The sequence below is a fragment of the Nannospalax galili genome, unplaced genomic scaffold (assembly GCF_000622305.1).
Source record: "Nannospalax galili isolate Female #2095 unplaced genomic scaffold, S.galili_v1.0 scaffold126, whole genome shotgun sequence".
In the NCBI taxonomy this organism is placed as follows: domain Eukaryota; kingdom Metazoa; phylum Chordata; class Mammalia; order Rodentia; family Spalacidae; genus Nannospalax; species Nannospalax galili.
In genome coordinates this window covers 968,760-980,314 of record NW_008355275.1, presented here as the reverse complement: position 1 = coordinate 980,314, position 11,555 = coordinate 968,760, and the positions used below count along the sequence as shown (strand labels likewise).

General features: G+C 37.3%; 1 protein-coding gene across 1 annotated transcript in view; it reads right to left on the bottom strand.

Annotated features, from left to right (window-relative positions):
- The window catches only part of Pdhx (pyruvate dehydrogenase complex component X), a 68,559-nt gene that overhangs the window by 15,674 nt on the left and 41,330 nt on the right, over positions 1–11,555 (bottom strand). The window contains exons 6-7 of the mRNA XM_008852368.2: positions 4,705–4,879; positions 3,423–3,570 (exon numbers count right to left, since the gene is read on the bottom strand). Coding sequence (XP_008850590.1) covers positions 3,423–3,570; positions 4,705–4,879 — 323 coding nt within the window. The remainder of the gene's footprint in view (positions 1–3,422; positions 3,571–4,704; positions 4,880–11,555) is intronic.

The window sequence follows — 11,555 nt, the reverse complement described above, 5'->3', positions numbered from 1 at the left end:
ATTTATCAGCTGTAGGAGTTTTCTGGGGAAATATTTTAGGTATAGAATCATATAATCCACAAATATGGGTACATTGACTTCTCCCTTTCCTATTTGTATCCCCTTAATTTACTCTTGTTTTCTTGCCCCACGTAAGAATTTAAACACTATATTGAACAGAAGTGGAGCAGGTGGAGAAAGAGTGAACATTCTTGATTTTAGTGGAAATGCTTTGAGTTTTCTACATTTAGTATAATGTTGGCTTTGGGATTGCTGTATAGTAACTATATTGTGCTGAGATACATCTCCTGTATCCCTAGATTCTTCATGACTTTTATAATGAATAGATGTTGGATTGTGTCGAAGGCCTTTTCTGCATCTAATGAGATGATCTTAAGATTTCTCTCCTAGAGTTTATTTATGTGGTGGATAACATTTATTGATTTACATATGCTGAATCATCCCTGCATCTCTGAGATGAAGCCAGCTTGATCATGGTGGATCTTTTTAATGTGCTCTTGCATTCTACTTGCAATTATTTTATTGAGAATTTTTGTGTCTATATTCATTAGAGAGACTGGCCTACAGTTTTCCTTTTTTGGTTGGATCTTTGTCTGGTTTAGGTATCAGAGTAATGCTGGCTTCATATAAAGTATTTAGAAGCATTCCTTTTCTATCTTATGGAATAGTGAGGAAAATTGGTGTTGGTTCTTCTTTGAAGATCTGCTAGAATTCTGCACTGTATCCATCTGGTCCTGGGTTTTTTTAGTTGAGAGGTTTTTAATTACTGCTTCTATCTCACTGGTTGCTATGTGCCTATTTAAATTGTTTATCTCATTTTGGAGTCATAGACTAAACAAGGAGAACTCAAGTTGGTGCCCACCTCAAAGCTTCATCTCTACTAGCTAGCTTTCATTGCTGGAAGGTGCTATGAATGCTATTGGAAGAGAAAACAATCAACCTTGCCCAGCTGCAAACTCTGTGAGCCACAATAACAACAGGCCTGGCAAGATATGCTCACTGGTGCAAGAGTGGCACAAATGTTATGTGAATAACCAATCACTTATTGACTGGATTGAAGGTCTGTTTCACAAGATGGAACCCTGTTGAGTCTAATTTGTGCCCCCAAAATGCCCTTTGGTGTGGGTCCATCCCCTGCAATCTGGTCAACATACCCAGCATCACACTCTTCAAGAAAACTGACTCTTTCTCCCAGAATACCTGGAAAAAAAAAAAAATCCATATCTGACACTGGTATCAGGCTGGAACTTGGGTCTAGAAAGGTCACAGGCCACAGGGAAGAGCCTAATACTACTGTTCTACTAAACAGACAAACAAACCAACTCTTAATGACTTACTGCTATACCCATAAATTCATACATCTCTCAACTCTCACCAGAGAAGCTTCTTGCAGCAGATGGCAACTAGCACAGACTCACAATTAGTCAATTTGCAGAGAATAAGAGACTACAGAGTGCTTAGCCCCGAATGGGACACCTATATCAAACTCTTGCCTCCCAAGGCTCAAGAAAGGGCAGAAAGACTGTAAGAGCCAGAGGTGATGGAAGAATACAAGGAAACATTGTTTTCCAGATGGAAGGGCAGCTATTCATAATGAATCCACAGCAACTGTGACAGCATGCACAAGACATACACCATTCAAGCCAGACAAAATCCCAACACTGGGGGCAGGGGACTGGGTGGGAGGGGGAGGGGTTGATAAGAAGCCCCACCTAGCTGAGGAACTATTGGCAGCTAATAGCTGTTGGGAAAGGGAGAATCAGTTTTCTTTATGGGTATGACACTAAGTAGGTTAACCAGATTCCAGGGGAAGGACCCATACCAAAAAGCATTTGGGGACACAAATTAGACTGAGTAGGCTTCAAAAATAATAGCAATAATAGAACATGAAATGAATGGGGGGAGTTAGTAAGCGGGGATGCAGACAGAGCAGATATGAATATGATCAAAATTACTGTACGCAATTCTCAAAAATTAAATAAAATTTATAAAAAAACAAAACAACAAACAAAAAGAAACAGTTTAAAAGCTGGGTACCGTGATTCACACCTATAATCCTAACACTTGAAAGGCAGAGGCGGGAGATCATGAATTCAAAGATAGCCTGAGCAACATAGACTCTCTCTTTCTCTCTCTCTCTCTCTCTCTCTCTCTCTCTCTCTATATATTTTTATATCAGCTAAAAATAATTTAAAAGATCTTTTCATATAAAGAAAATCCAAGAGCTAGACAATTTCACTCTTGAATTCTACTAACATTAAAAAAAATAATAACACCAAGTCCATCAAATTCTTCCAGAATATAAAGAGGAGAAAACATTTCTCAGCCTTTTCTACAAGATCTAGTGATAAACACAAGTGGGGGGGGGGAAAGCCAAGAAAAGTAAACTGAAGGTTAATTTCTCATGGGCATAGGTGTAGTTTTTATTTGTTTACGCATTTATTTATTTTTGAGACAAAGTCTAACTATACTGCCCAGATTAGCATAGAGCTTGGAATTCTCTTGCCTTACCCTCTTGAGGGAACTGGAAATGGGATCCCTCAACCTGAACTAGCTCACTGTTAAAAGACTGAATGCTTTCCATCCAAAAAAAATCAAGTACAAGAATGTCTGTTTATAGCACTTACTTTCATCATCATTGTACCAAAAACCTTCGCCAGTGCAGTAAGGTAAGAAAAGGAAAATGGATTGGGAAGGCAGAAATAAGGATCAGGTCTTTCTCAGCAACATGCTGAATTGATATGAGAGACAGCATTACAGCTTTAATAGTCTGTATAAAGCTGCATAAAGAAGAGTAAAATCTAAGATATCCTTACAACCTAAAACTCTCTTAAAACAGTTGTGGGTTTTAACTTTTCTAAATTGTAAAGGCCTTTGTCCAGCTAAGCACTATCAAAAGTTATTCAAATTTAAAATAATCATTTAGCCTGAGCAAGTCCTTCACCTGTCCTTACCACAAAAACAAAACCAACAACAATAAACAGCTACATGAAAGCTAAAGGCAACCAAAATATTAAGTTTATTTTGGCTATGAAACAATTACCAACCAATCAGTGATACCATAAAACTATCCGTAAGACTCGGTGAGTGGTGGAAGAGCTAGACTCCACTAATGCCTGTGGAATGAAAGCTAACTGAATGCACATGACTGAAACAGCCCACGAGATCCTGGAGTAACAGCGAGGCAGAAGAGAAATCTTTATTATGCATAAAGTAATAATCTGTAATTTATTCAATTTATAGAACCATTTTATTTCATATATGAAAACAGAATCATTTTCCTCCCATGAGCTGAAACAAAGACTTGACTACAATTAGATAATGAAATCGAAATTAAAAGCCAAAGAAGGACATTTTACTAAGGACTTCATGATCCTCAAATTAGCATGTGTACTGCATTAAGTAGACTCAGCTTTACTGACCTTTGACCAGATCTTGTCTAACTTTTAAAACTGCTCCAAGGTCACAGTCAGCAGTAGCATATGCATGAGGTACAGTGCTTTTAGATTCAGTTAACCTCTTGGCAATAACTTTTCGAATATTGCTGGCAGGGATTTCAGTGAATGTGCCCTGAAAAAAAAATCCCAAATATAAACACCCCCAAACAGCAATTTATCCATTACAATATAAGTAGAATGCAAAAAGAATAAAACAGCTACCTATCTGAAATCCAGTCTTACAGACCAAATTTGTGATATTAAAGAAAAGCACTATTAAAAATTTCTATATGAAGGGAGAATATAAGAAATCTAAGTTTTTCTGCTTTAGCTTACACAACTACAGAAAAAAATAGCAAAATTCAATTTCAGTTATGAATAGAACATCATATTCATTTCAGTTATGAATAGAATATCTTATATTACTATATTTAAGATGAAAAGAAATCTACCAAATCATCACTGTGCACATGCATATACTCCATGTACACACACATATGCATAGACATACAGAGACAATGAGAGAAACTATCTATCTATCTACCTACCTACCTACTAACTACCTACCTACCTATCACCTATAAGCAGTTATAAACTTAACAAAAGTCAAAGAAGCCAGTAAGAAAAAAATGCCAATTATAATAGCAAGTCTTACAGTTTTCAACCTTCTTCAAATATTATAATGAACTATATTTTTCTACTAGTAAGAATTGTGTTTATTTCTCCTTGGTTTTGTTAAAGTGTCTACTCTATCTTGAACAGTAAAGGGACATAGAATAGAAAAATGGAATAATCTGAAGAGAAAAAAAAACCACAGTTGTTCTACTGAACATGTCTGAGAAGGTAGGTGTGATTAGTTGTAAGGTACATTCTACACAGTTTTTCATAGTGAGACTATAAATTCTGTAGCCTAAAGTAAAACATATCTACAAAATGAAGCTGGTGTCAGCTACCAATTATTACATCCAAGGAAAAGAAGACACACAAAAATATATCATGATCATAGAGCATATGTGTAGTGCTGAGGTTTTAGAACCTGTGGAAAAGTTAAACTGAATCACAGTTCTATTAGGAAGCTAGTGCTACACAAACAAATCAGTTTGTGCTAGGACATCTATAAGAAAGCCACTTGCAGTAATTTTCTATATTTATAACTTTAAGCTATTGATAAAATAGACCAATAAAGTACTTATAAAATATATAGTAATAGTTTTTATTTTCTTTCTTACTTATCTAAAACATAGAAATCTTATTCAGAGGATCTTACCGCTGCATTAGGTTGCCCAGGGATGGAAACTGGCGGGATCATTGGCCGAGGGTAAGATGGCCCAGCTGTGGCCTGAGGTGGCACAGGTGCTGTGAGAGTGGACGGAGGAGCTGGGGATGTTCTGGATTCGGTGATCTTGCCCATCTGTTTCAGCTTGACTAGCTTTAGAGCATCTCTGGTGAGGGCAGAAATTAGATAACCATGATTAGTAACAAGAATATAATACAGTGCTTAGAAGATGACGGGGAGATATAAAGGAAGATAAAGCAAATCCTTCCTCCACATGGTCTTCTGATTCTTATTATATGTCCAATGGTTATATTAACATTTGCAAAATTCAATTAACAATTAGAATTTCTAATAAGTAGAATCTGTTGGGTACATTTGAAGTGACAATTATCTTCCCTCAAACAAAAACACCTCTTAATACTTTCAAGCAACATGATAAGAAGAATTTCAAATGATCCTATTATGCCTGATCCTAGAGTATACACATATAGCCCTCAGTATTGGATAATGAGAGTATTTTTTTTTTTCAAAAAAAAAAAAACACCTAATTTTTTTGGAGACAGGTGTCATTAATGAGATGAACAATTCAGAAATTAAAACGTTTTATTTTATGCCTACAAAATATTTCTCACATAGTATTCAGCAAGTGTCAAGTTTATTATACCTATGACTTCCATTAGGATATTTACTAAGTCATTATTTTAGTGCAAATGAGCTTTTTTTGTTTTTAAAGAAGGAAATCACACCACTTCTAATCAATATACTATCAGTACAACCTAATAACATAAACTATAGCAACATTATGAATGAAATATAATTTATTAGTCATGGACCTGTTTTGTACTACTGTAAAACAAAGGTGCATTTATTTACAAAGGGATAAAATACACCCAGCCCTCAGTTCAGTTCAGTGTGCTGAATTAGTGGGTGTTCTAGTTAGTGTAACATAACTAGAATCATCTGAGAAGGGAGTCTCAATTAAAGGATTACCCAGATCAGATTGGTGTGTGGGGGACTGTCTTGATTGATAATTGATGTAGGAGGGCTTGGCCCACAGTGGGAGTCACAATACCCTAGGCAGGTGGTCCTGGGCTGGAAAAAAAAATGCTACCTAGGTATGAGCCTGAGAGTGAAACAAAAAGCAGTGTTCCTCCGTGGTTTCTGCTACAGTTCCTGCCCTGACTTCCGTCAGTGACGGACTGTGACCTGAGATGTCAAGTCAAATAAACCTTTTCCTCCCTAAGTTGCTTTTGCTAAGAGTTTTGTTTTAATTACAGTAACAGAATTTTCAAAACTAAGATTGGGGGTAAAAAAGCAATATATCTTCCTTAATAACTTTTTTTTGAGAAATTTAATACCTGGCAATTTGAAAGCAAATTTTCAGTTCAAATTAAAAATCAGTTTCATATCATCTAAACACAAGTATATGTGAGCACAAATTTAAAGATAAACTAATTTCAAAATTTCTCAAACATATTTTGGTTTTATTAGTAAATCAAGAGTAAAGAAAGAGCCCAGCTTCTCCTGAACACATCTGAGAAGACAATTATCCTTCCCACAACAAAACCTTTTACTAATAACTTCTAGCAACACAGCAGGCAGAATTTTAAGCTGGCTCCAGTTTTCCTGACCCTGCAGTACATCAGTACAATCCCTCTAGACTAACGTGGGTGGCCTGTGAATACAATGGATGTCATTCTCATGATTAGGTCACATTATATAACAAGGTTGATGGAACTCTAAATGTGACTAGGTCTCAAATCAGTTGTCTTCAAGGAACATGCAAATTATCAAGGAGGGTCTGGACATAAGAGGTAAGGCTTCTAAAGGAACTGAACCTTCCTGGAAGAGGAGAGTTGAATCGAGAAAGTCAAATGCAGGCTTTGGAGAAGCGAACAGGTGTACTGTGAACTGCCAATGGAGACAACCATGTTACAGGTCTGAAGGAGGTCTGAAGGAGATGAGAGTGGTCCCTGGTAGAAAACTAGCAAGAAAAAGGTCCCACAGCCCTCCAGGCCCAACTTTTTGATTAGGACTCGAGGCTTCTGAGGAGACTCCAGCCTTAGTCAACACTACAATTTAGCCTTGTGAGAACATGAGCTGAGAACCCAGTCATACTGTGCCCAGACTTCTGATCTATAGATCTGTCAGGCAACAAACAGATGTTTTAGCTGCTAAGTTTGTTGTAACTTGTTATGCAGCAATAGACATTCTAACTTTGAGTGCACTGTTAGAGGATAGACCAATATGCACTGACACATTACTTAGAAAGGAGGATTAAGACTTTACAGTAAATTCAGAAAGGGGAACATAACTCCAACTTTATTTTTGCTTATTTATTTAATTACTTTTATTTTATGCGTATGAGTTATTGCCTGGATGTAAGTGCACCATTGTCATGCAGTACCCTTGGAGGTCAGAAGAGGGCATCAGATCCCCTGGAACTGGAGTTCCAGATGGTTGGTTGTTAGCCACCATGTGGGTGCTGGGACTTGAATCCCGGTCATCTGTAAGAGCAGCCAGTGCTCTTAACTGCTGAGTCATCTCTCTAGCCCAACCCCAACTTGAAATGCAATAACTTACATGTTTTCAAAATTAAAGAACTAGCATTTTAGATGAGAGAACTGACAAAGCAATCTAAAATGCTACATCATTTTAGATCCCCAACATTGAAAAAGTAAGAGAGCAAAAGTGAGCCTACCAAGTGTAATGCGTGTGCTTATGTTATGTGACTTCATACCAGGCAGGTGGGAGAAGTATTACTATTACCCCTAATTTAGAGATAAGTGGACTCAAGACAGGTAAACCCAAGGTCTGGGTCAGTATTGCTCAGGCACCTAATCCATTCTAGATGTTGGGAGATAATGGTGTTTGACAATATGCTTCCCACTAAGGAGCTTAATTCTACAGAGGAGTCAAAGTAGAATAGTAGGGATTCACCTAAAATAAAGAAAATAAATCAGAGCAACAATACAGACAGTGATGAGTGAGGAGTTATTTTAAGACAGAATAGTCCAGGAAGGCCTGGGCAGATAGAAATTCATATGGAATGATATAAAGGAGCAAGTTTAAAACTGGGAAAAGTGCCTATGTAGGCAGAGGGGGGGCAAGTGTTACGTGTCAGGAAAACATGTGACTTCAAAGAAAATGAGGTTTCTAAGAGAAGGAAGGCCAGAATCGAAGGAGAGCACTGAACAAAGTGCAGAGCATTAAAAGATGTTCGAGTGGCAGGCAGTTGAGTGTCTCCCACTTTCAAATAGCTGTGGACATGCTATGCAGATTAATGTAATGAAAGCAGATTTCTCTAAGAATCAATCAAAGATTAAAGGAATCCTGGGATTGAACAAAGAATTGGGGTGTGTCTAATCTAAAGTCAGAAGTAGGATTTTCTCACAAAGGTCATTTGCCCACCACAGAAATAGTTATGGGGCCATGGCTGGTTCTCAGAAAGCAGGCCAGTCTGGAGATGGTGAGATGGTGACAGGGTCACTAAGGACACGAAGGGGGTATGTGTCTGAGTAATCTGTGGACCTTTAAGGCTTCTGACAAATTTACTTCTGCTTGGCTATCGATTTTTGCTTAGTATTTATAACCAAAAGAACTGTTTTCCAGCCAACTATAACTTTGCATCTAGGTGTAAAGGTGAACGGTACCTGATACAATCCCTGGGGACTTACATCATATGCCAAAATGCTAGCCAGACAGTAAAGTGTTGGCACTAAATAAGGCCTGATGATTCATAAAAATGCCTCCAAAAAAGAACCTTCCCTTTCTGGAGCTCTTATAAGTCACAGCCTAACACTATTTAGTTCCTTCCCACTGTATGTGAAGTAATTAAATACTTATCTCACCAACAAAATGTACTATCAAACAGATTTTAAATGAAATTAAAGTTTAGTTACCATAATGGCAAATAATAAACATGTTAGTTTCCTTAGAGGTCACCAGTTTACTCAGTCATTAGTACAAAACACAGACAGACACACACACATATACACAGACGTGCATGAGCACCCCCAAAATCCTCTTGCAAATTAAATCTAAGCATATTAATCCCCAATGACCTGTCCTTGACCTAATATACTAAGTTTCTCTGTGTGTGTATGTGTGTGGTGATGATATCAAAAGTGCTGCAAGCAGTGATTAGTCTTTAGAAAAAGATATGAAGATTATCCAACCTGTGTTGCAAACAATAGATTGGATTAATTGATAATGTGTCTGTGGTTGTGTGTGTGGGATCAGAGGGGATATCATCTTCTGATAAGACAGCTTCATTTTTACTTCCCTCATTTCATGCTGGCCACACTATTTCAATAAAAGAACAGCAAGCCTTTGTTCAGGAGTATAGTCCTGAGAGAAATCTTAAGGAACTGGTTCTCAGCAGTTCAGGTCCACTCTTGGCTGAAATGGATGCTAACAGTCAGGCTGCTTTTAATTCAGGCATAGCCTTACTGTGGCATCACACAGTAAGCATCACAACTGCTAGTATCAAATGGCATCTATTTAAAAGTAAGGATGATGACATAAAATAGGACACAGCATGACCATCACTATTTTATTAACAGAGAGATGGTTTCGTTTTATTCCTGTAGTAATTAAGAGTACTGAGTAAACAAACACTTGATGAGGAATAACAATAAATAGGAGTCATTAATCACAAGCAAGCAGAAAACAATTCTGGTCACCAGCTTACAATAAACTTTTATGACTGATTTTACAATCACATACTTCATGAAGTATAAATGCTAACTGTTGTTTAATAACAGCCAACAATTTAGTTTCTATAGTGCAGAAATGATTTTAATGGTCTCTACCCACTAAATAATTAATTGGACTAAACTTGAAGCATTAGGTGGGCCTTAAGAACTCTAAAACTTAGAAAAACAAATATACCATGCACATCTACAAAAAGGCAGAGGGTGCTGGGAAATTTCAAGTAGAATCTTCTCTTCCCTCAGAATGCAGCTCACTTTGGTGTGTCATCAACTCATTTTGAAGATGTATCACTAAAATCAGATGACTGCCTAACACACCAAATTGTTGATGTTATGATATGAATACAAACATAACTACCATTGTGATTTAATAAGTACAACCACAGACATTAGGGCTGCACCATTAGAGGATAGCTGACTACTTACTGACACCATGCTTTAGCACAGCATATATTCTAAGCATTCTCTTTATTTTAACAGCAAATTTAAAAAGCAGTTGTTGACTCCCATGATGCTTTTCACAAGTATAATGGGTCAGAGGCCCTTTACTGCTCTACTTTCTTTAGAATTTTTTAGCTGATTAAGAACGGAAGAAAAACAGCCCTCACCAATTCCAGGTTGGCTAAGGTATATTGGTAGCAGCTTATGCCAAAGCATCAAGCTTTACAACTGTTTTAGAAGCGGGTGCTTCTATAGATAACATCAGAGCAACCCTCTTCCCTGAAATATTACATTACCATGAAATGTAAAACACAAGCATCTTCAGTAGCATAAAAAAGCAAAAAAAAAATCCTCAATAATACACGTATTGGGACCCATTTTTCTCATAGAATCTTCTGTAATGGTTCACACTTTGAAGACCAAGGGTTAACTTCCTTATAGTCGGGAATTAAAGAATAAAGGCTGGGAAGAGAACTGGGTAACAGTGGGAGAAAAGACAGCAAAATGTCAAAAGCCTAACTCTTTAATACTGCTTCCTTACATATCAAGAAGACAATTATATTAACACGACTGTAAACTCAAATCCTTAAAAAAGATATTTGTCTATGTATGAAGCAAATATGGAGGTAGGCATGGCGCTTGCAAGTCCAGCACTGGGGTGGAGGGGGTGGCAAAAAGTGCCATTTCTTCTACTATTGTTCCCCAAGCAGCTTTCCAAAAGGACACACAACCATGAAGTTCATGAACTTTTTTTCAGATTCCATATTCCTTGATTTTGCAACTACCTCTGAATATCCCAACAGAAATTTAGCGTGCTAGATAATTCAGCTATTGATGATCTCAACAACGAATATTCTTCATCATCTACCAAAAAAGACCTCTTTTATCCCAAACTATCTCTTGTGATATACCTTTATCTCATGGATCCTGCTCCCTGGACAGCTTCTAGGTGCTGACAGTAAGCTTTAAATATTAGTTACTCTGCTAAGGTAAATGTTTCTCCAAATTCCTTACTATGTCTGTTTCTGGAGCCAACATTTTCATTATCTAGACCAGAATCCCTAGACTCATCCTCTGGCTTGTGGCTATCCTGGCTTACATTCTAAATTCACTTTTTCAGAGGCATCTGGCTTCTAGCCTCAGGAACAGTCCATAGCAGAATCTCTTTTACCCTGTGTATAACCATGTTCAGGGCAGTGTTCATCATTTTCTCTCTGGATTACTTGATGAGCCTTACCTCAAGTGATCGCCTTACCTCAGAGGTCTCTATCTGTTTTACCTTAGATTATACTAACTTGCTAAACTGAGCCTTCTAAGGTAAACCTATAATTTTCTGCATTTCTTCCAATCTTCAATGATTAATGAATTAAATTTAGATCCTTTACCCTATCCCTCAGATAAAGGACAAGACAACCTGACTTATTATGGAGACAGTTGCTTTGTTCCATTTTTGCAGAGTTTAACAAAATTAAGATACCAATACCAGGTACTAAATGAGGATTGACTTGGGAACAAAACAGGCTCAAGAGGCAATCAAGATCCTTAATTGTAATGTATTTTTTAAAACAAGTTAAATGAAACCTCTAAGTCCTTTAAAAATCAGTCTGGGTTGTTGCTGTCCAGTCAGCTTTCAGAGAGAGAGAGAGAGAGAGAGAGAGAGAGAGAGAGAGAGAGAGAGAGAGAGAC